At 55.5% G+C, this 27,590-nt stretch overlaps 1 protein-coding gene across 12 annotated transcripts in view; it reads right to left on the bottom strand.

Moving 5' to 3' along the window:
• The window catches only part of SDK1 (sidekick cell adhesion molecule 1), a 537,600-nt gene that overhangs the window by 39,206 nt on the left and 470,804 nt on the right, over nt 1-27,590 (bottom strand). For all 12 annotated transcript variants that reach the window (XM_038539586.1, XM_038539587.1, XM_038539590.1 and 9 more), the window contains 5 exons: nt 27,014-27,073; nt 24,867-24,968; nt 5,825-5,940; nt 3,631-3,817; nt 1,595-1,732 (listed from right to left, as the gene is read on the bottom strand). In XM_038539586.1, the coding sequence (XP_038395514.1) occupies nt 1,595-1,732; nt 3,631-3,817; nt 5,825-5,940; nt 24,867-24,968; nt 27,014-27,073 (603 nt within the window). The remainder of the gene's footprint in view (nt 1-1,594; nt 1,733-3,630; nt 3,818-5,824; nt 5,941-24,866; nt 24,969-27,013; nt 27,074-27,590) is intronic.

Raw genomic sequence — 27,590 nt, forward strand, 5'->3', positions numbered from 1 at the left:
TTGGGCCGCAGTTTACTGCAAGCATTTTTTCTTTCTTAGCACTTCATAAAATAACAATGAATCTTAGAGTCAATAATGGTATTTTAGATTCAATGACATAAAATCTAGTGCTTAAATTTTCTTCAAATCAACTCCCTGTTTTACTTGAATGTACTTATTTTAAAAGGAAACTTATCATGGCTTTAAATGGAGCGCCAATATTATTTGATGTGTTGGTTATATTTTTTCCTCCTAGACATTAAATAATCTATAATGTTTACAGCCTGGCTGTGTGTTTTACCAGGGGAAGCCCACCCTGGGCTAGTCTCCCTTCCCTGGCCCCGGTGTTGGGCACACAGTGGGCAAGAAAGGATGTCTGTGGACCACTCCAAGAGCACCTCAGCTGTGTGTGGGGAGGAGGGATGGGTATACCAGAAATCGAAACAGCGCCAGAGGCAGTAACACAGCAGGAGCAGAGCAGTGCTCCCCAATGACAGAACCAGGGTACGCTCCTGTCTCTGCCCTCTTCCTGTGCAGTCGGAGGCTCCCCCGGGGCCCCACTGCAAATATGTGCATCCCTGGTCCCCATTCCTCACACCGAGACCCCTGGCTCCAAGCCCCTTCCCAGGTGCTGTGGCTGCTGCTGTTCTTCCCAGGCCTAGGGCCACAACCCCTTCTCTCCAGAAGCTTGTGTATCTTCTCTTTCCATCTATGATTCATCTTTATGCGTTAGTCACTGTGTCTCTCAGGCTCCTCTGTGTGTAAACGCTTCCTCTGCTCTTCTTGGAGGGTCTGTGCTGCTTTTGACTGATCCTTGGAAGTTTGGAGCCAATCAATAAATCTTTGCAACCCACGGCGATGAGACTGTGATTGTAGCCAGAGGGACCCTGGTCTGTGTGAGTCAGACCCTCTCAGGGCGTTTCCACCACAGCCCTCATGACCCAGCCCGTTGCTCTCACACGGCCTCCTCCCCACTCCTCAGGCTTGACCTCAGGATGCTGGACCCCATCCCGCAGTGGCCTGTGGAAGGCCTGAGCTTCCCCAGGAAGGCCTTCCCCCAGGGGTTCAGCACACCTGGGTCCTCACAACAGTGGTCACCATGGTATCGTGGATTGTTTGTGGGTGAGTTGGTTCTTTTCTCACTGGAATACAAACTCATGGATTCAGGGAAACAAGGATCTCGACAAACAATTCGGTAAAGATCCCTGCTTCCCTGGATCTATAGATTCCAGCATCTAGAACAGTACTTGGCATGCAGAAGTTGCTTCATAAAGACTCAAGTGAATGAATAAATGAGGGTGACAGCAGAAAAATCTCTGAGGATGGTGGGTGGTTAGAGGCCCTTCCAGGACGCCCACAGAAGCTGATGGGCCGATGCTTTCTGTGTGGTCTTAACAAGTGGTGCCCATGACGACTAAGATCTCAGCAGAACAGGAGAGAAATGTGAAAGGTCAAAGGGTGTCCCATTGCAAGCCAGTTGGGAGAGGCCTGTGCTGGAGCCCAGGGTGCAGAGGCTCACAGGCATCCAGCGGGCACGCTCCTCACCCTGCAGACCTTGGAGTGCCGTGAGCACACCTGTGAAGCCAACCCTCCCCGCGCTCCCCTCTGGCCTCACCTTGGACAGGCGCTAAGGGCTCGTAGACCACTCGATAGCCCTGCAGGACGCCGTTGGCTGCCGCCGGTTCGCCCCAGGAGACATTAAGCGTGGTAGATGTTATTTCTGAGAACGCCAAAAAGCTGGGGGTCCCAGGAGCTAGAGGAACACAGCATAAAGGGACTTTGAGTAAAGCTCCTTTATAGATCATTTACATATATGTCTACGCCTCCACATAGAATGAAAGTGTTACTAGATGTTATTTTCAACTCAGTAATAGTCTCCACGCAGTGGGATGAAAAGATTTATGGACCATCTCCAAACTTCCCAGGATCAACCAGAAACCTGGACCCTCCTGAGAAGAGCAGAGAAAATGATGGGGTTTAAAAACAAAGGAGCCTGAGAGACGCAGGGACAAAGGCATTAAGATGAATAATAGATGGAGGCGCAGAGGGAAATGCAGAGGGCTTCATTTCCCGGCCACCGAGGCCGCTGGAGGCTCTGCCCACTTTCTTGGCCTCACCCTGGAGTGTGGGAGGGGGCCCAGTGAGCCATCCTGGGCAGAAGCTGCCTGTGGTTGCAGAGGGCCAGGCATGTGGTCAGGATGCTGAGCCTGCTTGCTACCCCTTGCCTGGGCTCTGGGCGGGGGCAGTGCCCAGGACTGCCCCTAGAATCACCACCACGTGTCCCCCAGCTGCTCTCCCTCCAGTCACCCCTGTGACCTGCCAGGTCCCTGGTGCCCTGGGAGGAAACAGGGGACCCAGCCTGGATTCCAGAAACAACTCCTCCCCACTGGATGAGGCCCCGAGGAAGCAGCCCTTGCATGCTGGGCAGGGCTTCATAAAGAAGTCTTTGCTTGACCCCAGGAGATGGAGCACCTGGGGGGGTTCAATGCTTGAACCCACAGACTGCCCGGGAGCCCTGAGTGGGACAGGTCTCCTTGGCTTTCTGGGCCTTACACTTCCTGGGTCCCACGAAGTGCCTCTCAGATCCCCGGGACGAGCACTAAGCTGCATTCCCTTGGAATTCCTGACCACTTCCTAATGACCTCCAGGTCACTGGGAAGCTGAGAGCCACAGGAGAACAAGTGCTCGAAGCTGCTTCTGGAGAAGAGCCTGAACCAGGCCCTTCTGGATCTGCATGCCCTGGGTTCTGCCCATGCGGGTCCCCATCTCTGTGACTTCCTGGAGAACCACTTCCTAGATGAGGGGGTAAAACTCATCAGGAAGATGGGTGGCCACCCCCCAGGCTGGGCTGGGCGAGTATCTTTTCAAAAGGCTCACTCTCAAGCATGACTAGTAGCCTCTGGAGACCAGCAGCCTTTGAGGGGCTCCTCTGGCACCTTCCCACCCCTCAGTGCCAGGGCTTGTGCCTGAACCTTTTCCCCTGCAGCCACCAGGCAGCTTTTTAACCATCCTGGAGCCCTTTCCCAAAACATGGACCAAGTGGAGATAATAAAGCTTTTTGCAAGAAACAAAACAAAACAAAACCTGTGTGTGTGGAGGTGAGGCCACAGGCCATGTGACACCTGACAATGAAATGCTTTTAGGCCAGTGTCTGAGAGGCAGCTGTGAGCCATTCCAGGTCGTTTGTGGCCCCGAAACCCAGGGAGTGCCCGTACTGTGGCCTGGGCTCAGTGCACTGGCACTCGTCCCCTAGGGCTGTGGACATGTGGAGCTAAGAGCCCAGTAAGAAGCTCCCTGAGGGAATGGGAAGGAGGCCTGGGTGCAGATGCAGAGCCTGCCTGCCCTCTGTGATCCTGGAGAGTCTGGAGGGAGGCACACTATGCTCACTGTTGTCTCGCGGGTACCAGGGGCCCCACCACGCAATAGGCCAAGGCCAGCCCCTGGGGGAAGCAAGTGAATCGCATCCAGGCCTGCCTCTCTGGAGATCGAGATCCCCTGGCACACATCGGCATGTGTTCTGGGTCAGGCGAGCAGAGAGCTGTGGGGATGGAGAGGAGGGGCCCCTCGTTTGTCTGGGCTCAGGGGCTACTGTGGCCATTGAGAGGGGTGCCCTGTGGAAGCCTGTGGGTTAGAAACACATTGCTCTCTTACCAGCTTGATGGGTGCGCCCCTGCCTGGGGTCACTCTGGGGCCCATCTCCGGCGGCATTGAAGGCCGAGATGCTGACCAGGTATTGGGTGTGGCTGGTCAGGTTCTTCAGCTTCACCATCGTCTCCGGCAGGAACAGGACCTTCATCTTCTCTGTTTCGTTCTGGCTCTCTGCCTCCCAGTAGTAAACCTGTTGGAAAGAGCCAGAAGTCGGAGGCAGGTGGTGGAGGAGTGGCTGCCCCTGTTCCTGCGCCTGTGGGAGACAGAGGAGGCCCGAGTACAGGGTGATTTGGGACCTTGGCCCGAGCATGCCAGCCCCTGGGTCGGGCTATGCTGTGGCATGGAGGGCAGAGAGTCTGGGTGGGGGGGCGGGGGCTGAGGTCAGTGCCAGAGGGAGGGGAACTCTTGGCTGCTAATAGCGTTGAGGAAGCCAATAATTTGCATTTCTGAGTTGTTCTTCTGGAGTTTGAGCTTTGCCTAACTGAATAAAACATAGGGGCCTGAAGATGGGAGTGGCACTTTCTCCTAGGTGCCTGTAAGTAGAGTTCCTTTTCCCTTCCAGAGCTTAGTGCTTGTATTTACGGCCTGCCCCTTCCCTCAGTCTCCTGGAAAGGAGGGAGGCCAAGCACACCCACCCCTGCACCAGCCTCTGCAGAGAACAGGCACCCGAGCCTCTACGCTGTGCTCCCACAGCAAGCTGACATCTGAGTCTTCAATCAATGTGGCAATAAAAATAATATGAGGAAGGGACCCCATTGGGCTCAGCCCTGTGGTGACAGCCCCGTGTGTCTCCTAGATTCATCTCCTGTCACCACGCTTGTATGTACTCGTGGGCGGACTTGATGCCCAAGTACAACGGCTGGAGGAGGCTGCCAGGATCGCTTCCCCGGACGGCTGGCCTGAGAACCACCACCTCATGCCAGGGCCAGCCAGACTGCACGAAGACGAGACTCGCCCGTGCATCCGCCTTGGCTCTGTGGGCTGAAGCCTGGCCAGGCCCTGGGAGCTGCACCCCCACAAGGTGGCAGGCCGCAGAGAGCCAGGGACAGCATTCCTGCCTCCCGTGTGGGCCTGCGCTCCTGGCCCTGCTGCGCTCACCCTGAGCGGGAGCATTGCTCACTTGCACCAGCAAGTCGTGGTGCAGTACTCTCCGAACTGTGCCAATCCAACCCTGCGCTTGGATAGGCCTTACTAACGTGAGATCAATACCCAAGTTCAATGTCTTTATCATTAAGGAAATTAGAAAACATATTCTGGACATCCATAAATAGCATTTTGCCTCCAAGCTCACAGGACTTCCCATTACCTCATCAATCATTGGAACAGCCCTGCCGCGGAGGAAGGTGTTTATTTTCATAAAACACTGACAAAAATCATTTTTAAATGGACATTTAATTGGCCCGATAGTCATCAGGGCAGGCTGGCCCACAGAGGCTGATGACTGACCCAGCTGGGCCACCGAGGAGTCATTCAGGAGAAGGAAGGGGCAGTTTGCAAGGGACGGGCCCGGGGCTGCTTTCTTCAGGGTGGGTTTAGCTGGTCCTTCTGAGTTCTCTGCACGGACATGGCCTTGTAGATGGCTGTGGGGGCTTCCTGCCCCGCACGAACCTGCTCTGGGCAATCACTCATCAGCCCGCTGCCTTTCTTTTGCCCCACGTCTGCAATATTTAGCTAATATGACATCATAAGATTTTAGTGTGATGGATCTCAAACTGGGCTTCCTAGGAACCCCAACCCCTGGAGGAACTTGTTAGAAATGCAAATTCTTGGCCCTCCCAGCCTGGACCTCACGAAATATCCAGTAGAAACCCGAGGGCAGAGCTCCACTAGAGAACCCACTCTTTTTAACCTGCCCTGTTTTATTGTCAGCAAAGATACTGGATGCTCCTGGCCGGGCCTGGGGTGGGGTGGCGTGGCTGCTGGGCACAAGCCAGCGGTGCCATGAACCAGACCGTCACCCCCAGGCTGAGAGGCCAGGTCTCGCTAAGCCTGCTACAGCCGCTTGGTATTGTCCATGGCTCTCTGCCCTGATGGCCAGCTGTGTGTCTGCCAGCAGGACTTAGAGAGCCGAGGGCAGCAGTCCTGGAGTGTGACCAGGGTTCCAGTGAAGCCCTTAGGAACCCTGGGGATTTGGGCCACTTATCCTGGCCTACAAGTGACCTGGAAGGAAGAAGCAAACCATGCAAAAGGGCATTGCCTTGTAGCCCTGGATGTTCCCATTCTGGCTCTCCGGGGGCGGCGGGTCCCACGTGACCTCCAGCTGGCTGGCCGTGAGCGGGGTCACTTGGATGTTCTGCGGGGCCATGGCCGGGGCTGGGGAGAGAGGAGCACAGAAGAGGAGCTGTGGCGTCTATTGACACGTGCAGGACACCTCACTCCAGAGTGGGCTGCCTGAGAGCCTGCCCTGGGCCACTCAGCTTCTAAGCCAGGGAGCGCTGCAAACCCTTCCCAGAATCACGTCTAGAGATGCATAAAATACAATTGGAGACACAATTAGCAGAGTGTTAAAAAACAGAGGTGTGATCTGGTCATCTGCTTGCCTCAGGAGTGCGACGTGAGGCTATGCTGGCGGGCTGACCTAAGGGCTGCTGTGGGCATCAAGGTGTGATGAGTGCTGGAGGATCCGAGGTCTTTGCACCAACTGTGACTCGTCGCTGAGAGAGCAGCAGGACCTGCGGGCCCTGTGGGGTGTGTTGCGACATTCACAGTGGAGGAGGCACTGCATTTTGGATGGAACATGGAGAAAAAAGGCATCTGTGTGCCCATTCCAGGAACCTCTTGCTGTGGTGCCCTGTTCCCCGGGTCTGCAGGCGCAGGGCTGCCCTTCCAATGGGGACAGGAGCATAGATTGCACGGTTCCCCCTGCCCCTGCCCCGAGACCCCTTATGGCTCAAACTCTGAGGACCCTGTCCTCCTGCCCCTAGGGCCACACTGCCGGAACGGTGGGGAGGACACCGTGACTGCCTGCTGAGCCGGACGGAATGTGGGAAGCTGGGACAGCACAGAGAGCACGTGTGCACACGCAGAGCACATCTCCTCTGTCTGCCAGCTCCGAGCCGTCTCCGAAGTCCTCGCCCCACACTTGTGCATGACAGGCTGCTCCCTGCCTCCCGGGAGCTACTCCCTGTCTCCCGCCCGCCCATGCGTGCACCCCAACAGGTCTGCGCTGGGCTGGGCCCAGAGCCCTGGGAGCCGTCTGGGGGCCTCGGCCTGTGGGCCCAGGGGCTCTGCCTTTGGACTCAAGTGTGTTTCCAGGCCATGCATGGAGACGACTAAACAGCCACTGTCCACTGTCTGAGGGTGATAGCCCTGTGCCCTGGATCTCAGGAGAGAACGACCTTCGAGGCTCACCCCTTCCCAACCCCCCCACCCCAGTGTAGAATAAAATAGTAATTAACACCCACTCAGCCTGACACCGACTATTTATTTTGTTCTAACTGTGTGGCTCCCATATTATCGCTGCCCACCCTGCCGTTAATGGAAATGTTAATAACCCACACCAGGTTGTTGTGACAGATGCTCGGCCTCATTATCAGAAATTCTTATTTACCGCTCCATTAAACAACAGAATCACACAAAAAAACAATTCAATCAAAACTAACTGGAGGAATTTTAACAGCCACATTAATAATCCAAAACATAAATAAAGTTAATGTCTTTTGCATGTTTGCCATCGGCAACTCTATCGCAAAATTACTGTTGTACAATTAAAACGTGAAAGGCAAAATTGAGCACGGCCATTACCCCGGTAGTCGGTTAGAACTGTCTGTGCGCGGTGCCCCCCCAACCCAGAGTCTCCTTTCCAGACCCTGGGGCCTGAGACTTTTCTCTGGACACTGAGGGCCACAGAAACTAGGGCTTCTGGGGGCTCGCGGTGGCCCCCGGAATTCAGGGGCCATGTGCCTCGGGGCTGCGGTTGACACGCGCTGGACAAACCCTGCTGGCCCCGTGCACGGGGCAGCTGAGCCACACGCGCTGCCGTCCCCAAGCTGAGATGCTCTGATGTGCCCACCAGCTATTCTGCAGCACAGAGCTCTTGTGCCATAAAAATGCTGCGGGTAACAAGGACTTTTTTGATGCTGACACAAGCAGGGAAGAGAGAAATGTGTGTAAACACAGAACAGAGCATGTCAGTTTCAAGATGTATTTTTTTGGCTCCTGAAAGCTTCTGGGTCTCCACGCCCGCAGGATGACCTGACTTAGGCACTGCTGTTTACCAGCCCACATGCAGTCTTGCTCATCATCGAGCGTGTTCGTGGGGAACTGATGGAACGTCTCGTGAGCCCTTGTCGGCGTGTTCTCCCCCTATTTGCACCCGTGGTGTATGGTAAACACAGATATCAGACCAGAATGCTTTCTTAACGTGCATGAAATCAGTTTCAAAAGGCATTTTAGCACAGCAGCGTGTGGCGTGTGCTGATACACAGATTGCTCACAGGCAGCACTAGAAGGGGGCTTGCAAAGGTGGAGGTGCAGAGTGGACACTCTCCACGTGTCTCACATCAGGGCTGACGATGCTGCCACACAGCAGGGATCCAGTCCTTTGTGGGTGGCTCCTGCCAGCCTGGCCACTCAAGAGAGAGCGAGTGAGAGAGAGAGAGCAAGCGAGAGACAGAAAGAGAGAGAGAAAGTTTGCCAAGGCAGTGACAGAGGAACTCTGAGACTTCTAGAGTCACCCTGCACCTGAAGATTTCTGGAATCTTCTGGGATTCTGATTTTTCTAGGGACTCGACACTGGCAGGCAAGCCCCACACAGCAGGAAAGGCAGCACTTTGTCTATCTCATGTGACCCCCAGGTGGATGTGCTGCCCCCGCCGTGGCCATCCAGCATCAGGTGGAGCAACAGGCAGTAGAATAAAACGGCTGTGCCTGGCTCAAGCTCAACTTGCTTAGCTCAGCGTGCTGGCTCCTGGCTGCCTAACTCCGTGCCCACCAGACCCTGAGTGGACCTGGTCACTCCTGGGTCCTGAGCCACAGACCCTCCCACGGCACCTGCCATAAGGTGAGGTAGCTGGACAGGCACAGTGTAGCGTGCTCACAGCATGGAAAGAAGGAGAAGACAGGTCTGTAAAAATATTTGGTAGATGAGTGCACACTTGAGAGAGCAACAGAACATTTTCTGTGCCATAGGAATTAACTCTGCAGACTCACTCACTACTCAAAATACCCACTGCCTTCCTATAGGAGGGTCATCTCTCTCCTAAGGGGGCCCACATGTCTCCCCTCTCTGATCCTAGTGTGGTGATGACAGGGAAGCAATAGCGACACGTGGGCAGGAGTGACACAGACCACCTTCCGGCAGAAGCTTCCAGAGGATTCCCCAGCCTGCTACCTCCTCTCCCCACTACCACCTGACCAGCAGGTCCCACACGGGGGCTGATCCTTCAGTCTGTGTCTTGGAGAGAAGACTGCAAGAAGCGGGAGAGACACAGCTGGCCAGGAAGGACGGGGCATGTGAGAGAGAAATTACTGCTGGTGATTAAGCTGCTGGGACTCAGTGGCTGGTTGTTGCCACAGCGTGATGTGCAACATCTTCCTGAACGTAGACCAGGCCCTAGGCTTGATGCTGAGGGGTGGGTGGATCCAAAGGCACAGTGACATGTGTAACAAGAGAGAGAAATCACAGTAATGATGATATAGGGTGTAATTGTGAGGACAGGTTAAAAGGGCCATGAGAAGTCATTTCTGGCTGGGGGGCACGGGGTCTTTCCTGGAAACCGAGTATCCTTCAATAATGGGGAGAATTCAACATGTGACAATGAGCCAGGGAAGCAAAGGCTAATGTAAGAGATGAGAGTGGGAAGGGCAACAGGTAGGGTGTCTGTTGGGGTCACATCAGACAGATGGTCACCCAGGTGCCAGTGCCACCTGGGGCCATGCTGGGCATCTGCTAGTGCTAGGCCATGCTAGGCCATGCTAGGCCATGCTAGGCAACGCTAGGCCACACTAGGCTATGTCAGACTGTGCTAGATCATGACAAGCCATGCTAGGCCATGTTAGATCACGCTAGGCCATGTCAAATAGTGCTAGGCTATGCTAGGCCATGTCAGATTGTGCTAGATCATGACAAGCCATGCTAGATCATGCTAGGCCATGCTAGATCATGCTAGGCCATGCTAGATCATGCTAGGCCATGCTAGGTTTCTTTTACTTTCTGTAACCCAGTGATTTATTATTTGGGTAGAGCAATTTTTAACTGATAACTTGAGGATCATTGCTAATATTTGCATATAACAAGAGAGGTATTTGTTTATATAATAAAAAAAATTATACATATTCATCAGTTCACTTTAATGACATCAACATTTTTCTGGCAAGCAGTTTTTCTGATGTCCTGTTGAAGTCAACAGGAACTAGAATTCTCTAATGTAGTTTATCTTCTCAGCAAACTTTGCCAACACAATCTGTTCCTCTAAGCCAGGATACCTGGAGACAGACTCCAGCTCTGGATAATTATCTAACCTCTGGGGTCTCCGTAATACATAAAGGAGGCTTAAGTGGATCATAGTTCTTCAACTCAGTGGGGGACAAGTCAAGACAGAACAATGAGTCAGTGCAAGAAAGTGGAAAAGGAGGGGACTCTCAAAAGGCGAGCAGAGCCTGGAAACACAAAGGCTTCATTCACTTCTGGGCAGGGGCACCATCCCCAGAAGAAAGACAGGAGAATCACTGCCGTCACCGAACATGAAGTCCAAGGCTCAGGGCTTTGCAGGTGGCCTGGGCGGCTGCCAGCCCTGCCCTGAGAAACTCTGGGTCTGTAAGCAAGCCTTCAGTTAGACACCACACAATAATTTTTTTAAAAGCCTATAGCAGAATTCAAAATGAGAAGACAATGTTTTATAAATCTGTAATGAACACAAAGACATGGATCTCCTTTTCTCAAACCAAAGTACCCCGTCTCCAGGAATCCACAGGGCCTTTTGCCCTAGATGAGAACACCTAGTTTGCCGGCTGCTGAGGTCGCAGTGACCCATCTGCAGGGCATGAGCACAGTGCTGAGGGCGGCGCGGGGGTGCCTGTGCAAGCCTTCTGTCTGGGCTCACCTCACCTTCCTAACCCCAAGAAGTGGAACCACCTTTCATGTAGGGGAAGACCAGGGTGAAGAGAGGCCTGGCCCCAGGTCCTGACTCACACCACACTCCCAGCCTCTCGGCCTGGCTCCCAGTACAGTGCCAGGGGAGGGAGGGGGTTCAAGGCCACATTCCTGGGGTTTCTGGAGTGGCTGCCCTGCCCAGCTCTATCTCACACAGCCTGATGCCTTTCCCTTGAGCTTAAATGCCTGTCTTTTCTCCAACCACCTCACTGCCAAGCCAGAACCAACATGACTCTAAGGAAGCTTAACAAGAGGAATCAGGAAATGGGTCCCAAAAACTGTTCTTAAAAACAATCAATGCCATGGACTCTATGCTGCAGAGGTTGCAGGTGGGAGGTCATAGGAAAAACCCTGGGTGGTGAGTTTTAAGATATGGGCTCAGACTGTAGGGCTTGGGACACAGGTCAATCTCTCAGAGTCTCAGTTCCTTTAATAAAATAGAAGAAAATACCAGATGTAATGGGTTTCAGAGACGAAATGAAGTACATTTTGAGAAGACAAAGTTTAGTGGCCAGCAAGGAGGAGGCATTCTGGAAGGTGGCCTGACAGAGTGTCTTGCTCCAAGCTCACTCCCTGCACTCACTGTCCAGTGAATCGCCCAGCAGGGGCAGATGGTGCACTGGTCCTGCATGGGTTGAGTCCCTGTAGGGACTGTCACCATGTGCTGACATGTTAAATGTCTCTCCCCTTGCAGTTCCTCCACGAGCCAGGAGCAGCACAGGTCTGTCCTGGGCACTCTGCCTTCCACAGCCTTGGACACCAGCATCTTGGCTGGTGGAGATGCTCCACGGTCCCACCTCCTGGTACTCACACCCTCCCTCATGTAATCCCCTCCTGTGAGTACTTGTTTCTGACCAACAGATCGTGGCAGATGTGGCAGGTGGTGGCACCATGATCGACTTATAGGACACCGTGCTTCTCCACAACTAGAGCCTGTCCTGCTGGCTCTCTGTCCTGTCCTCTCATGCACTCACTCTGATGAAGCCAGCAGCCATGGAGATGCCCCCCTGGAGAGGCTTGCCGTGGCAAGGAGCTCAGGGAGGTTTCTGTCCACTGGCCCATGAGATGGAGGCCTGCCAACCACCACGCAAGTGAGCTTAGAAATGGGTCCTTCCCTGGTCCAGCCTTCAGATGAGATGGCCGCCCTGGCTGCCAATTGGATGAGACCCAAACCAGAGACACAGCTAAGTTGTGCCTGAACACCTGGCACTCACACACTGTGATGTAGCACACGTGTGTTGTTTCAAGCAGCTGTGTAGGGAAAATTTGTTATGTAGCGATATAACCAACAAGCATGAGTTCCTCTACGAACGGCACCCAGCTGAGGCCCAGTCGCTGTACATTCTGGGCTCTGACAAATGGGCCTGAATTTGGGGTAGCCCCTGTGCTAAATGTGGGATTTCATGGTGTTTGAGCGATAACCCACTGTTGTGGCCAACCCAGCCCAGACCCAGCGCAGGGCCTGGCACTGTGAGTTCAGAGGAAGACGGCTGCCCACCTTTGGGATGGTAGATGTGTTGCAGGAATTACAGGAATCTGGAGCAGTGTGGGGATTTGAGAGGGTCTATCACTGGTGCCTCCAGAGCAAGGACAACGAGGAGATCGGTGGGGTGGGTGGGGGCTCAGACAGAGTGAGCTGGCCCATGTGGGGAGGAGGAGGGGTGCCCCAGGCCCAGAACTAAAGGCAGCGAAGCTTCATCAGCTTGAGATATGGGCAGTCAGCTGTCACATGGCACTGAAACCCTAAGATGCTGGCTTTACAAACTGTGGTTTAAGAATAGTTGTTTAAATAAGAAGGGGGATTGGGGTCCCTGGGTGGCTCAGTCGGTGAAACGTCTGCCTTTAGCTCAGGTCATGATCTCAGGGTCCTGGGATCGAGTCCCATATCACACTCCCTGCTCAGTAGGGACCCTGCTTCTCCCTCTACTCCTCCCCCTGTCCATGCTCTCTCTCTCTTTCTCTCCCTCACACTCTCTCTCAAAATAAATTAATTAAAAAAATAGGAAGGGAAGTTGAAACCAGAGTTTCAGACTCATAATAGCAAACACATTTCTCTCACTGGTATTTCATTGATTAAGGTGAGTGCTGGGCACACCCAGCGTCTGATCCCCATCAGTGATGCTCTCTGCTTTCCATCGTCCCTGATGCCATCAGCAGCACGGCAGCTCAGTTGCTGCCCCACCTCTGGCAGGAGAAGCAGCGGTGAAAGCCACTCAAGCAAATCAGCTATGTGGCCTGCACCTTTTGTTGGGTTTTCCTCCTTGCCTGTAGGGTGAGTTCCCATCAGAGCAAGGCCCAGGCCCCAATAGGCCATGACTGCATTGTGACCACCGGCGGTCTGTGTACCACAAACCACAGTCCCCAATTGATCAACTGTATCCTACGCAGTTTGTATCTGCAAAACTCAAGCTGGGGGGGAAGATGTTTGTTCTCGTTTCACACCTTAGAAAACAGTCTGAAGGGGCTTAAGCTGTTTATCCCAGAACAGGTTGGATGTGAACTGGAGTCTGCATAACTGGAAGGCTCTGCTGATCTTCAAGGACAAGCATTAGGAAGCTTTCCGTGGGGGTGGCCCGGGTGGTTCAGCGGTTTAGCGCCGCCTTCAGCCCAGGGCCTGATCCTGGAGACCCGGGATCGAGTCCCACGTCGGGCTCCCTGCATGGAGTCTGCTCCTCCCTCTGCCTCTCTCTCTCTCTCTCTTTCTCTCTCTGTCTGAGTAAATAAAATCTTTAATCTTTTTTTTTTTTTTTTAAAGGAGGAAGCTTTCCCGTGAAGAGCCAGAGAACACTTTAAGTTTTGAGGGACACACGTCTCTGTCGCAGCAACTCAACTCTGCCTTTGTATGGCCAAAGCAGCCACAGGCAGAATGTAAACGAATGGGCATCTCAATAAAACTTTATTCACAAAAACAGGCACTGGCTGGAGTTGGCCCCTGGGCCTGGTCTGGGGACCCTGCTCTCTGAATCAGTAAAGCGAGGATGCAGGGCAGGGCTGGGAAGAGGGTCCTGCTAAGCCACTTGGTCAAGTACAACGAGTGCTGGAATGTCCCTGGCCGCTAGCCTTATGAGCCCGTCCCCATCACGTAACCCTGGAACTGCCATACATGAGAGCCACCAGGTTCTGGCCGCTCAGGACGCTTGTGGAGATTGAGGGAGAGGTGAGTCTGCACATGCTTGGGCAGGCAATGGGGGCCCTAGGGAGTCTGGGGAGGCAGGTGACATGATGCAAGAAGCTCCAGGGAGAGTGAGGCTGGCCCAGACTGGCTTAATCCATGGTTTTCTCAATTTTGAAAACCTACGTCCTTCTCTTCTGATTCTGATCCCAGTAGGAGTTATTTTATAAGAAAAATAGCTGCCTTGGATGAGGTGGCCACACTGGTGTGTCCTGCTACCACTGACCAGCTGGGCATTCTTGGAGAACCCTCTGGAAGCTTCGGTGCTTCAGTTTTTCTCACCTATAAAATGAAGGTAAACTCTGAGCCCTGCACCTGCTGGGATGCAGAAAGTCTGAACTAAGACAAAGGACACTGCAAGAGGGGGACAGGGTGTCTCCCCGCAATTCCCACTCTTCTCCTACATCCCAACATCAGGACCCACTGTGTCAGACCCCCAGAGTTCTCCAGGAGAAGCTCTAGGTCAAAGGAACAAGGTTTAAGAAGTAAGTGTACGAGTAAGGCTGGGGAATTAGGTCCCCAGCAGGGAGAAGCCTCAGCAAGCATCCAGCCTTGGAGAGCTGGGGAGACACTCCGGGGTCCGAGCACTTTCAAATCCACTGCTTCATCTGGTGCTGCCAGAAGCCGGGTTGGTGGCACGAACACCCCGTCCCCATGTGGCCAGTCTGCTTAGTCACACACGTGGCGATGATGCTACCCTCCTTCCCAGGATGACCCAGTGTCTATGCATCCAGCAGGCATGCCAGACCACACGGGGCTCTGTAAGGTGCGAAGGCCCCACAGCCCGTAAGGCTTGACCCTGGACACCCTCATCCACTTAGAGATCCCAGGAGAGGCCATCTCTCTCCGCCCAGAGTGTGGGTTGCTTAAGGGCAGGAGCGGGTCTTCCCCGCTCAGGGGCCTCTTGAGCTGTGGAGTGAGTGGGCTCTCAGCAGAGATGTCTCCACCCATCACCCATGTGGTACTGAGAGGAATGTCTTGAGAATCTGGCCGAGAACTTGGTGTCTGGATTGCGTGATGTTTGGGATCCTTTCCAAAGAAAGCATTAGGCCTTCGAATATTCTCTATAACCTTCCTACATCGATGGAAATTAGGTTATTAGAAATGTCATTTATCTACCAACATTTCCTAGGCCCCACGTCCACTAGGGAAGGCAGTAATCCAGGCTGGGAGGCTGCACAGGGAGCACGTGGCACAGAAGAGGGTCACACAGAGCTGGAGAACCAGGTGACGCTCATAGTGGCCAGAGATGCTGCTTGACAGGAAGAGTCCCAGTGCTGGTCTCAGGACCAGATTTTATATTTCCCCTACAGACAATGGGGATCTACTGGGGGGTTGAAACAGAAATGGGATGGGATGAGACTAGGTTGGGGAAGGATCCCCCGCACAGGGTGGGGAGAGTGGGGGGCTGTGGCGATTCTGGAGGTTTCCATGGGTCCCCATGGCACCCCAGCACTGACCAGGCTGTGGGAAGTGCCCTCCTTTCCTGCCTCCTCTTCCAGGGCCGTGTCTGGCTGCACTGCCAGCTTAGTCTTCGGGTCCCTCCTGCATCAGCCGCCCCCTCGCCTGCTCAGCACCCCATCCCCCCCATGCACTTGCAGGGGCTTTCGAACCAACACAGCTGCTTGGTTCCATTGTCTCCTTCCCCTGTGGCCTCAGGATGGGGTGTCCTGGAGTATGGGATGCTGAAGACAGCCTGGAGGAGGCAACAAAGGGAGCAGGCCCTCACAACTCTCCCTGGCTTGAGGAGAGGATGGGCATGCTTCCCACTCCCTTACCAATATCTGCCCTCCTGCTAGGGCCAGGCACAGCGATGCTAGAGGATGCCCCTCTGCGGGGACTCTCCAGTCTGCACTCAGAGGCCATGGCTCCTCAGGAGTTTGTGCGTCAAGGTTGCAAACCACATGCTGTAGCCCCAGCAGGTGAGAAGGAGCCCCAGGAGCTCCCAGCACCTTCAGACTGAGTGATGGCCTCTGAGCATCCACGGCTCATCTGGGAGCCAAAGACAGCAATCCTGCCTGGCACACAGCAGGCTGTCACGTCCCAGCAGATACTCGCTCTGTTGTGATCACCTGTGTGTGAGTCCATGTCTCCACCTGCACACCATGCAGTCCACCGCACAAGAGACGGGACCTGTCACCTACGCTTCATGTTTTCATGCTGTCACGACTCTGCGTTCCACCCATTAGTTATTACCTGGAGATCACAGTAGGTGATGACAGGGAGATGCCGTGGGCCAAAGTGCCATCGACTCTGGGCTGCACACCGTCTCAGGCCAGCAGAGCTCCAAAGCCTTCTCTTGTCACCTGAGGCTGGAGCCCTGCTCTACGTGTCGCTAGGGGGAGCTAAGACAGCAAGAAGCGGTGCCATCTCTCTCTTCCTCCAACCAGCAGCAATTAAAAACCCGGGACTTACAGGAAAGGTAGGGCTCGCAGTTCACAGTAAGTTTCTCATTCTTTAAAAATGAGCCAACCAGGGATCCCTGGGTGGCGCAGTGGTTTAGCGCCTGCCTTTGGCCCAGGGCGCGATCCTGGAGACCCGGGATCGAATCCCACGTCAGGCTCCCGGTGCATGGAGCCTGCTTCTCCCTCTGCCTGTGTCTCTGCCTTTCTCTCTCTCTCTGTGACTATCATAAATAAATAAAAATTAAAAAAAAAAAAAAATGAGCCAACCACACGTTCCAAGATGCTTTGCAGTCTTGTGAAGCGACACTCAGGCCCAGAGCGACCTAAATGGCCCCTAAAGCACCCGGATGACTATAGTATGTGACCGTCTGTGTTCCCTTTTTGGCAAAAGTTGTGACAAAGAACAAAGGTCCCACATGGGGTGGGCTGCTGACCTGACCTCTCATGGGCGCTTCCCACTGGCCTTAGGAGAAAGTCCTGACTCCCTCTTTTGGAGGAGGAACCAGTCAAATCCTTTTTTTTTTTTTTTTTGAAGCCATGCCTCGACAACCAGGTGGGCCTCGGGGCCTGGCTGCCACATGCGGGCCAAGGACAAGCTGTCGGGCTGACAGAGCTCACAGTGACAACACTATGGGGAGGAGTCTAGCAGGTGACCGGTGGGGAGGAGCCAAGTGAAGCTTGGGGAGGTGAAGTGGGGGGGGGTGGTGAAGGGCAGTTCAGAGAGGGACAGCGAGCAAGATGACCGCAAGGCACACTTTCCCGCCTGTTTAGAACATAATACACATTCTGGAAAACCACCAGCAGAATTTGCCAAAATGATTATAAAGTTCCTAAAAACGGCTCAGAAGTTCTGGAAAACAAAAAGTAGGGCAAGCACCAGTGTAGACGAAGAACGTATAATGAAGTGGCGTGACAGCGGGGTTGGCGGCACCGGGGGGAGCGCAAGTCACAGGAACCTGAAATGCGCTTGAGAACCTTGGGAAGAGAGGTCAGTCCTGGGGCGGCATCTCTTAAAACCATCCACCCACAAGCTCTCCTTGACCAGGCACCGAAACAAATCTGGAGGCATTAAAGAGTTTATGGGAAAACGGAACCGTGAAAAGTTGGGAGACACTCCAGGTACTTGCTGGGCTCCTGGTCAGGAGACGATGCAGCCGAGCGACGGGTTTGAACATACAATATTAACACACTAAAGTGAGTGGAAAAGCAACAGAAAGGGGAAACAACGGGCCACAAGTAGGGTCGGACGGGATGTGCTTAATGCATACAGAGCTCTGACAATCCCCTCCAGGATGCTAAGACCCCATGAGAAACGTCACCATGTACAGTCACGGTCATTTAATGGCAGAGTAGTGATTTAAGGGTCTGCGGATGGAACAGTAGGGAGATAGATTTTCACCTGACAGATGAGACAAGATCTAAAAGTGGAAGCAGAGGGGCCATAAGACCCGTCCTGGTCCCTGTTGCACGAGGTGTCAATGAGTTTAAGTTTCTCCAGACAACAAGCGCTCCTGTCCTTTGAGCCAGGGACTCTGCTTCTGGTATTTTCTCCCAAGGAGACAATCAGCGAGGTTGTAAAAGATTCACAACAGTGTTCACAGAGGCTTCACTTATGACAGCAAGGCCCTGCACCCGGCACCCCGCACCAGTGACCCCACCCACGTGAAACAGCAGGAGTAACCCCAGGGGTGGTTTGCAAGGGTTCCCACCACCTGGACCCAGCGCCGGCCCACCCCATTCAGTACCACCTGCCTCATCCAGGGAGGCATCACCTGGCCCTGGCCCCCATTCCTTATACAGCAGTGAGCCCCACTTGCCTGCTCCCCCAAGCCCCTCCTATGGAGAAATTCTGGAGTCCCTGCTCCTTCCAGCCCCAGGAGGAGGCCCCAGCTGCCATCTCAGACCTGACTTAGGTCCACCACTGCCAGACCTCGATGCAAGGGGCAAGATCTGGAGAAGCCTCTGGAGGCTAAGATGAGGCATCTTCCCTGTCCGCTGAAGGGCTGTGCCCCATGCTCCCTGCAGAGGCCATGCCCTGGACCAGCGGGACAGAGGGGACTGGCGGGTGTGGAGGAGTCTCTAGCCTCTCCCTTGAGCAGGAGCGGCTGTGGCTGCCCTCAGAGCTTCCATGAACAGGCGGGCACACGTGGGTTACATTCACACACATTCATAGGAAGGTGCTGGAGACGCTCACGGAGGGAAGGAGACACAGCAGCCAGACTCAGGGGAACAGGTGGCCTCAGGCAGTGGGCAGGAGAGAAGGGCTGCACAGGCCTGGCCATGCTGACTCTAGGGGGATGAGACCTGGGGGTACAGTCCCAGTCTGGCTTTGCCTGGGGCTTACTGTGTGCCGAAAGCCCTTGGGAGTGGTGACCTGCCACCCTGGCCTACTTCTCTAGGTGGCAATCTCTATGATGGCAGCTTTTCTTGGTAGAAAGTCAAAGGGTGAGACTGACCTGTGTTTCCCGCCCTGGAGCAGGACCACCTCCCCACGAGGCCCCTGCCCATGCACCCCTCCCCTCCATGGTAGCCTGCCTTTCCCCAGGGGCCCAGGGGCCCACGGTTCTCCTCCCCCTGCGTGCCCAGTGATAGCTGGAGGCCCCACAAAGCCATCCAATGGCAAAGTGGACTGACTACTGACTTTGTGGACTGTGCAGTGTGGCCCATCATCCGGGGACCAGACCAGAGTTCTGGGTCCATGGCCAGGCTCTGAGCATCAGGTGTGAGCGGGCTAGCAGCTCAGGCCTGGGCCAAGCACTCGGCTGCCTCAGTCACTTCCTGGGCCAACACTACTCCTGGCCGCCATCACCCCATCTGCCCAGAGCTTTCTGGGGTTTACACTGGCTTTCCTCTCCTCTGCCACGACCAGCTTGGCTCTGTAGATGGGCCCTGTTTGAATTGGGAGAGGGAGCACATTCTGCCTGTAGAGCTAGCCCGAGGCTCAGAGGGGGAGCAGCGCTAGACGCTGTCAGGAGCTGCTCCCTAACCCTCCAAAGTGCAGATGGACCTACAGCTGTCCGTGCATCCCTGGGCCAGGCGCTAGGCCAAGTACCTTTCATGCTCAGTCTCACTGAATCTTCACCATGACCCTATGACAGAGGCACCTGGGCCTGCTGCCTCAGGAATCACACCCCAGTTCACAGGGGCTCTAGCAACACCCATCAGACAGCTTGGTAAGAGCCCACCAGCTCCAGAGCCCTTGGCCCTTGGCCCTCGGCCCTGTGCAGCGGCCGTCGGCAGCAGATGGGAGCAGAGTGGAATCCAGTGGCTGCCAGGTCCTGAGTGGGTAGCTGGGGTGGCAGGCCAGGGCAGGCACCGATGGGACGAGGAGCCCCTGCTCTGTGAGAATGGGGCTGTCATGCCCCTTCCCTGGCAGCAGCGTGTGGGTGGGGTGGTCTCTGCTTCCACAATCCCCACCGTCCGAGCAGGGAACAGTGCTCTGCCCCCGCTGGCCCCCACAGAGTGTTCAGGGTGAGGTCAGTTTCTGGTCAAAGCAGAACAACAGTCAGAATAAAAAGCCTTGGACTTGGTTTGGGGCCAGTCAGGTCTACTGTGCCATGTTTTGTTAGAAGCCCTCATGGTTTCCGAGCTCCTGGGTCCTCAGATGTCTATCCTCCTTGAATGGGCAGGGGTGACAGGGCAAACGGGAGCTGGGGCTGAAGACTCCCCACTGGGAACTTCCTGTGGGTCCCTGGCCCCGGGGGTCCCCACCCTCTGGGATGCTGCATGCTGTCATTTGTCTCTGGTGTCTGTGCTTCTGAGCAGGGGCGCCAGGCTTCAGAAAGGAGATTCCTTTCTGATCTGCTTGTGTCCCTCCCTCCCCACCCCTTGCCACAGCGATCCAGGCAATCCAGAGTCCCGAGGATGTCGGGGCGGGGGTGGGCTATTGGAGGGGCTCTCTGATTCGTGGAGCAGAGAGCACAGACAGACCACAGTTGGCAAGTGCAGAAAGCTGTGTGTACAACGTGTTCCGGACAGAGGAGGGAACGCACAGGCTGTGCCTGGAGAGGAGGAGACCGCTACTCCTCACCCGCAGCCCCGGCCCCTGGCCCGAGGTGTTGGCCCTGAGGCTGGGCTGAGGAAGCCTGGGGATCTTCCCAGAGATGGGAGGCAAGACCAGGGATTCCAGGCGACACAGCCGGAATCTGTTCCAGGGCAGAGTAGCCTGGGAGGCCTGGAAACACCGCGAGGTGGTGATGTGCCCACCCGTGTCTCAGGGCAGGAGGGTAGCCTTAGCCTGAATGTAGAGGCCCATCCTTGAGTAGCACGTGGCTTGAAGGCTGGAATGTGGGCAACACCTGGAACCTGGGAACACACAGATGGGCCTGGAGACATCACTGGGGACCGCTGGGACAGCAGCTGTGTCCAGATATACACGGTCTCTGCACCTCTCTCAGAAGCAGCTCTGGCCACTAGGCAAACACTGCCATGCACACTGCTGCAGGAAGCACCAATTCTCCCAGGATCCTCCCTTCCATTTGGTTCATATGGCCCAGGTAGAGATGACATTGTCACTTGCCTTTGGGGACCTCAGGCCATTGGCCACTGCATCTGGTCTGCAGATGGGTGTGTCACTATAGGCAAACTCAGGAGAACCAGTGGGTTTCCTCTGCAGACATTGTTGAAGGGAAGCTGCCTTTCTGGTGCCTGGAGTTGCAGGGGCACCGTCACAAGGAGCCTGCCCAAGATAGGAGCAAACTGACAGGAGAGTGGAGCCAAGAGGGGACATCAAACCAGCCAGTTAGGGTGCTGGATCCAGCCATACTTGAAGCTGTACCCAGGATCTTCAAGTTTTCTGTTACTTGAGTTAAGAAATGATTGTTTCAGCTTAAGCCTGTTTGGGCTGGGCTTTTATCTCCTGTAAACTGGAGTCCACACTGATGTGTAATTTTCACCAGTTTAATGCTTGGGCTCAGATATCAATTTCAATGAGAAATTTCCTCAAAATTACTTTGTCTCTGTAAGGTGAAACAGACTTAAATATTGCATATTTGGGCTAGACTCAGAGGCCTACTGTAAATACCTTGCTTTACAAATGAGGCCAGGGGGAATCAAGTAACTCACCCAGGGTCTCAATCTGTCATTCACAAATACTGATCCACCCTGTGCGGTCATATTCTGGGCAGGACAAGTGTGTTAGGGGCAGGTAGAGTCAGCATGCAGACCTCAGTGTCCTTAGACTTAGCTCACAGCACTCATGTACCATGATGCCTCAAGGCTGGGGCCCAGAGTGGTTAAGTGACTTGCTCAGTAACTGAGAGCCCACTATGCATAGCAGACTCCCCTGCGGCTCCAGAGTGGCTAACATGTACACTGAGAAGCCTGCTTCCCTGTCTTCTCCACCCAAATACCAAAGACTTCCTGATTTCAGCACCTGGGGCCATGGCCCTGCTCCTTCCTGGGATCTACATCTCAAGGCCCAGAGCAGATCAGTGCCCGTGTCCACCTGACATGGGCAGGCAGGTCTCGCCCTTTCTCCCCCAGGGTGCACAACACACCGTCTCCTGGTGTCCCCTGGGCTGCTCTGCCTCGGTGCTCTGAGTCCTCGACTGGAAGGCTGTACCCGCATTTTGGTGGAAGGAGCCAACATACAAGTTCCTTCCCTAACTCCATCCCTGCACCCATCTGAGGTTGTGTGAGGGGAGCAGAGCTGTAGGGCCATGAGCATCCGATTTTTCCTGTGTCGTTCTTTTGAGAGTCCCCTTTGCACAGATCCTAGCCCTTAGCAGGCTTCTCTGGTCCCTGCTCCCGCTGCTGCCTATGGGCTCAAGGGCCAGCATTCCACCTGCCTGCCTTCCAAGAGTGTGCTCCTGCATCCTGGCCAGCACCGCCCCCCCCCTTGCCCAGGCACTGTAGGAGGCTTGGGAAGGACACTCAATGGAGAGACACACCCACTGCACAAGTGTGTGGGTGGCAGCAAGGGTCCTGGGGTCACAGCTCTCATGGGGCAGATACCACCATCACTTGTCACCTTGCTTCAGGATGAGGCATCTCTGTCCCCCCCCCAACTTATTCCCACCTGCTCTGAGATGTGAATTCCACCCACTTTGTCTCATCCCATCTGGGGGCTTCCCAGGATCCTGCAGCTGCTCTCCTGCCTTGTCCTCATGGGAGTGTTTGGGGACCTCTATTTGCAGGACAGTAAAGGCATTTATGTCCCCTCCAGTCCTAAGCTCAGGATGAGGAGCATTTTGAGATGAGTGGTGGTGGTCCCATGAGGAGGAAGACCAGACAGTCCCATCCGATAATGAAAGGCAGAGATGTTTGCACAGTGCCCGAGGATCTGGGCACAGTGGAAGATACCTGGACATATACCTGGGGAGGGGCTCAGAGAGAGCTTCCTGGAGAAGAAGCCCCCGGAGTTGGGTCCTGGGCCGGGGACAGGAGGAACTGGGGTACGAGGGTGAGCAGTGTTCCACGCACTTTGAGTACAAGACTGCTCAGGAGACTTTAAAAGCACTTCTTAGCACCTCCTGCAGGTGCACTGAGCGACACAGCTGGCTCCTCACAGAGAGTGCATCGGGTCAGATGGTCCAGGAGTCCAGGCTGGATGGGTAGGGCCCCCTTTCCCTTCTGGGGGTTATAGGACCCAGGAGGCTGATGGTGGGAGATGTGGGGAGACAGCATGTGGAGCAGGTGCGTGCCAGGGGGAGGCGGGCCCCTGAGGAGGGCCTCTAGGGAAGAGCTGGGGAGAGGACCCCTCCCTGGAGAAGGCAGGGTGATGAGGGGCCCCGGGGAGCAGGAGGAGCCAGCACCTGGCCTCAGGGCCTGCCCTGGCTCCCCCCCCCGCCCCTCCCCAGCCTTGGCTGCAGCTTCCATGGAGCCTCCTGTCTGCTCGGATGTGATGTCAGCTCAGCGCTGCTAGAGAATGCCCAGTGCCTCTCCTCACAGAACTGGGATGGCGGGGACAAGCCAAGTGTCCATCCATGGATGGAGAGAAACAAAACGTGGTGCACGCCTACAGCGGAATGCTCCCCAGCACCCGTGAGAAGGGACGAGGGGTGGACACGCACTCTGAACCTCAAAAACGTGTTCGTGAAAGCAGCCAGCACAAGAGCACAAATACGGCGGGATGTTCAGAACTGGAGATTCACAGGGTCACTTCGGGGCTGTGGCACCGGGGAAGAGGGACGGGGAGGGGGGACAGCTGGTGGCCACGGGGCCTCTCTCTGGGAAGGGGGAGCTCTGCCCATGTGGGGCCTGACAGCGGTGCTTCGGGGTGTTGGGGACGGCAGACTTCACACTGCAGGCATTTTACCCAGAGACCACCGACCTGCTAACGCGGCAAGGAGCGTGCAGCTGGGCTTTAGGCCCATGGCGACCTGGCTGGCTGACAGGCTCCTGGGGCCTCCCTGGCTCTAGTCCTTTCCTCTGAACATCTGCCCTCACCCCTGGGACTCAGGACTCTGGCTCTGCCTCCAGTACCGGAGGCCTTGAGAGTAGGCCACTGCCGGGCCGTGCAAGTGCTGTGGGTTCCAGCCAGCCGGCTGGGTGCCCCCCCTCAACCCACCCCTGTGGTGGCCAACCTGGGCCTAGATGCCAGATAGGACTGGAGCCCTGCCCTTCCAGGAAATGTGTGCCACGTCCCCTCCCAGCCCATGCTCCTGCTCGGTCGGCCTCGGTGGGCTCCTCTCTGAGGCAAGGTGCGTCTGCCCAGCCCCCACCCCACAGGCCCTGACTAACCCCTGGGGACAAACGTACAGAGACACCAACAGAAGCTACGCTCCACACATCTCAATTCGCTCATTCTCACTTGGTGCAAATGTCGCTTGACCATTCTAGAAAAATCTTGCTAAGTTACGCCCCCAGGAGTGTCATTTGGTTTCTAACAGTAACGTCTCTAAGTTTCAAAAGGTCACTTGACTCGTTTCTGCAGGCTGGCCCAGCGGCCGAACCTCCATCTCCGGCAAGTCTGGGATTCTGTCCTCAGAGGGAATTCCGCTGGCTCCTGGCCTGAAGCACGCTCCCGACTGCCCCAGCTGATGCAAGCAGGACCCCGGCAGAGGCAGAGGGGAGTGGGCAGGGCCCTCAGGCGAGAAGGGAGCCCGATCTGCTCTCAACACGACATGACGTCTCTCTGTGAGCCTCCAGAGAAGGGACAGGCCTGGAAACAAACTCAGGGGTCGCATCTTATCTAAAAGGGGTGTAAGCAATGATCCATATGGGCTTTCAGAGACCCGAGAAGGGGCCATTATCAGGAGGTCAGGCTGACGTGGGTGCTGGGCCACTGCTGTGGCCCTGCCAGGGACCATGGGAGACTGAGCACAAACATCCCTGGCAGATGCCAAGGTCCCCACATGCCCAGAATCCCGTGGAAGCAGCAGCTTCTCTCCTGGAGCACGTCCTGGTACTCACAAGGGCTCCGGGTTTTAAATAAACCTTCTGGTCTAAAAGCAAGACTGGACGGCTTCCTCTGGCTGCCAGGATGGCCCAGCCTTTGGCAGATCCCGTCCTTCCCAGTAGTGACCTGGAACCTCCTGGCCCGCCAGCACCTCAACACGGGCACACTGCTTGAGCCCTGAGAGTGCCAGACCGGGCCTTCCGGAGGGCACCCCTGCCCGGAGCTTACCGGCCTCGCCAACGAACACCTCCACAGGCGCGCTAGCCGGGCTCTCGCCGATGATGTTGTAGGCTGTCAGGATGACCTCGTAGCGCCGGTATTTCTTCAGATCTACAGGCGGAAGGAGACAGGGTCAGCTGGCCCAGAACCACCTCCCTGCCTTGGAACCACACGGAGGGGGTCCATGTCTGCCCAGGAACCCCGGGGCAGGCCGTGGGGGATCCCCAGGGGCCTGTGGAGTGGCCTCCTCCTTCCCTGGCCCCGGAGTAACAGCCACGGTGCTAAGCAGCAGACCTGTCCCACTCTGCGCTCAGGATAAAGGTGGCAGCAAGGCCCTGTCCCAGAGGGAAGAATGGAGGCGCCACAACCTGATGCAGGCTTGCCTTTGGTCCGGACTCTTTCCATAAGAACAGATGGAGAAAGATTCCAGCATTTAAGGGGGAAATATCCCGGCAACGTAAACGCCTCTGAGTTTTTAACAACTGCGTCCTGGGAACACAAGGGCGTGTGAAGCCATGTATATAGGGTTACACAGGCCAAGCACGAGAGATAGGGTGAAAGTAGCTGATTGTGGAACCTAAACATTCTGGAAGGTTCTCCTGCTGGTTAATATTGCTTCATCATTGCTTGGCTTGCAGGGGAGGGGGCGCTGCCCAGGTGTGGCCCCCTGAGCGAATGGTGACTCATGCCAGGCTTCAGATGTTGCCTCCCAGGGAACCACTGGTTAGCAGAGGTTCAGTGAATGGGAACACAGGTTCCTGCCCCCGCTGGCTTTGGGATGTGCCCGCAGAGTGGGGCAGGGACTGTCCCTCTCCTCCTCTCAGCCTTGCTGAAGCTGGGCTGCCTTCCGGGGTGCATGCAACGGCTTGGCCTGTCAGTGCCCATCCGGGACTGTGCGGCTCCTCAGTGTCAACTGAGACAAGCCAGGGTGGACATGGACACTGTCGTGGTCAGGTCCCTCTCCTTCTTCATGACCTGACTGTAAAGCCGGGAGTGAGGTCCAGCCAGGGAAGCCTCATCTCTGGAACCCAGGCTTCTGACTCTCTAAGCTGCTTCTGCATCAGGAACGTCGCAGGAGACAAGGTGATGGGTGGAGTGGTGGCTGGATGGGGACATGGGACGGTAGAGCCATGTTTGGGGGAGTAGTGTGGAGCTGAAGATGGCTGGTGTGCTTCCCACCCTGGCCCCAAGGGCGGGGCCAGCTACCCAGCACTGCTGCGGATGCAAGGGGATGCAAGGGGATGGTGCTGGCAAGCCCTGCAAGAGTGCCCGCACATAGTAGGGCCTTGGGAAGGGCCAGCTCCTCTCCCTCCCTTCCTTTGTTCACGTTCCAGTCCTGGAAAGTTCGCCACATGGAAGGGAGTCACACTGTGGAGCCCCCTTAGCCCTGCATTTGGACCATGGAGCCCTTTGAGGACCAGGAATGCGAGGACAAGCAGCGTGCCATGGTCAGAGGCAAGGGACGATGAACGGGCAGCCAACGTGGGGTGAGTGCACGCCGTGGGGTGCTACTCAGCCTTGAAGAGGAAGGGTTTCCCGTCTGCACCCCCCAGGGATGAAGCTCGAAGGGGAAGCAGCCAGACACGGCAGCACAGGCATTGCGTGCAGTCCCTGGAGGCCTCAGGCACAGGGACAGAAAGGAGACGGTGGGCGCCAGGGGCTGGGTGCAGGAGGGTGTGAGGGCTTAGCGGGGACCGCGCCGCACCTGGGAGGAGGGGAGGGCCCCGAACGTGGCCTCTGATGGTGGCACAGCAGCACGATCGGGCTTAATGCTCCTGAATTGCATGTTCAGAAATGGCTACAATGGTAAATTTTATGCATGTTCTAACACAATTAAATAGAGTAAAAGGAAAAAGCAGAAGGGAACCAGACAGGCAATCTGGCTCCTTCGGACTTTCCCAAATTCTAATGTCAGCTGTCAGGAAAACCCCTTCCTAGCCTCTGCTTCTAGAAGTTTCCTTTCCTGTCTCCCTGATGGTTTTGGTGCGTTGAGGAGCATCGTTAGAAAGGGGGAGTTCCAGAAATTAGAGCCATTAATCCAAGCTGCTTTTCACTTGGTCCACTGAGAGGCCAATTGGCGCCGGCCCCAGCCTGCCCCGCGGTCACGGCGCGCCCCGCGGTCACGGCGCCTCCCGCTGAAGGCGGCACGCACTTACGTGTTAATTCATATGTCGTTAACGTGGAGCTGCTGTTCACGGTCTTGAAGCTGCTTTGGGCTATTAGGGGTAAGCAAAGCAGAAAGGCAGTTAGCACGCAGGGAACAGTTACTGCAAATGATGTCTGCAGGAACGGAGGGCTGGCGCCTGGCTCGGAAACCGCTGCCTGTCCACACCGCAGCCTCTACACTTTCCATTAGCTCTCTGGGCTTCCTGTGCTGCTTCCCGAGACAGCCGGGCAGCCCGGCCCGCGACAGGTGGGGCCCATGCTCACCCTCTGACGGAGTGGATCACACTAGTTATCTGGCACATAACGCAAGTAACACTAAAGAAGACAAGAAATGGGTTTCCCCCAGAGCGGTAACTTTTCCAGATACCCTGCGGCAGGCAGCAGGCACAGCTGTTGGCTTACCTGTGCTCAGGTAAGAGCCCTACTCTGATGGGGGTGAGCCAGCCACAAAGTGCGCCTGAGGCCAGGTGTATGGACCTAACCGCATCCTGGGTCCTCTCACTTTGTTGTTACGATTTCACTACAAAGCCCAGGGAAATACTGTCAGGCTCTCAGCATGGAATTCCT

The sequence above is a fragment of the Canis lupus genome, chromosome 6 (assembly GCF_011100685.1).
Source record: "Canis lupus familiaris isolate Mischka breed German Shepherd chromosome 6, alternate assembly UU_Cfam_GSD_1.0, whole genome shotgun sequence".
Taxonomy (NCBI): Eukaryota; Metazoa; Chordata; class Mammalia; order Carnivora; family Canidae; genus Canis; species Canis lupus.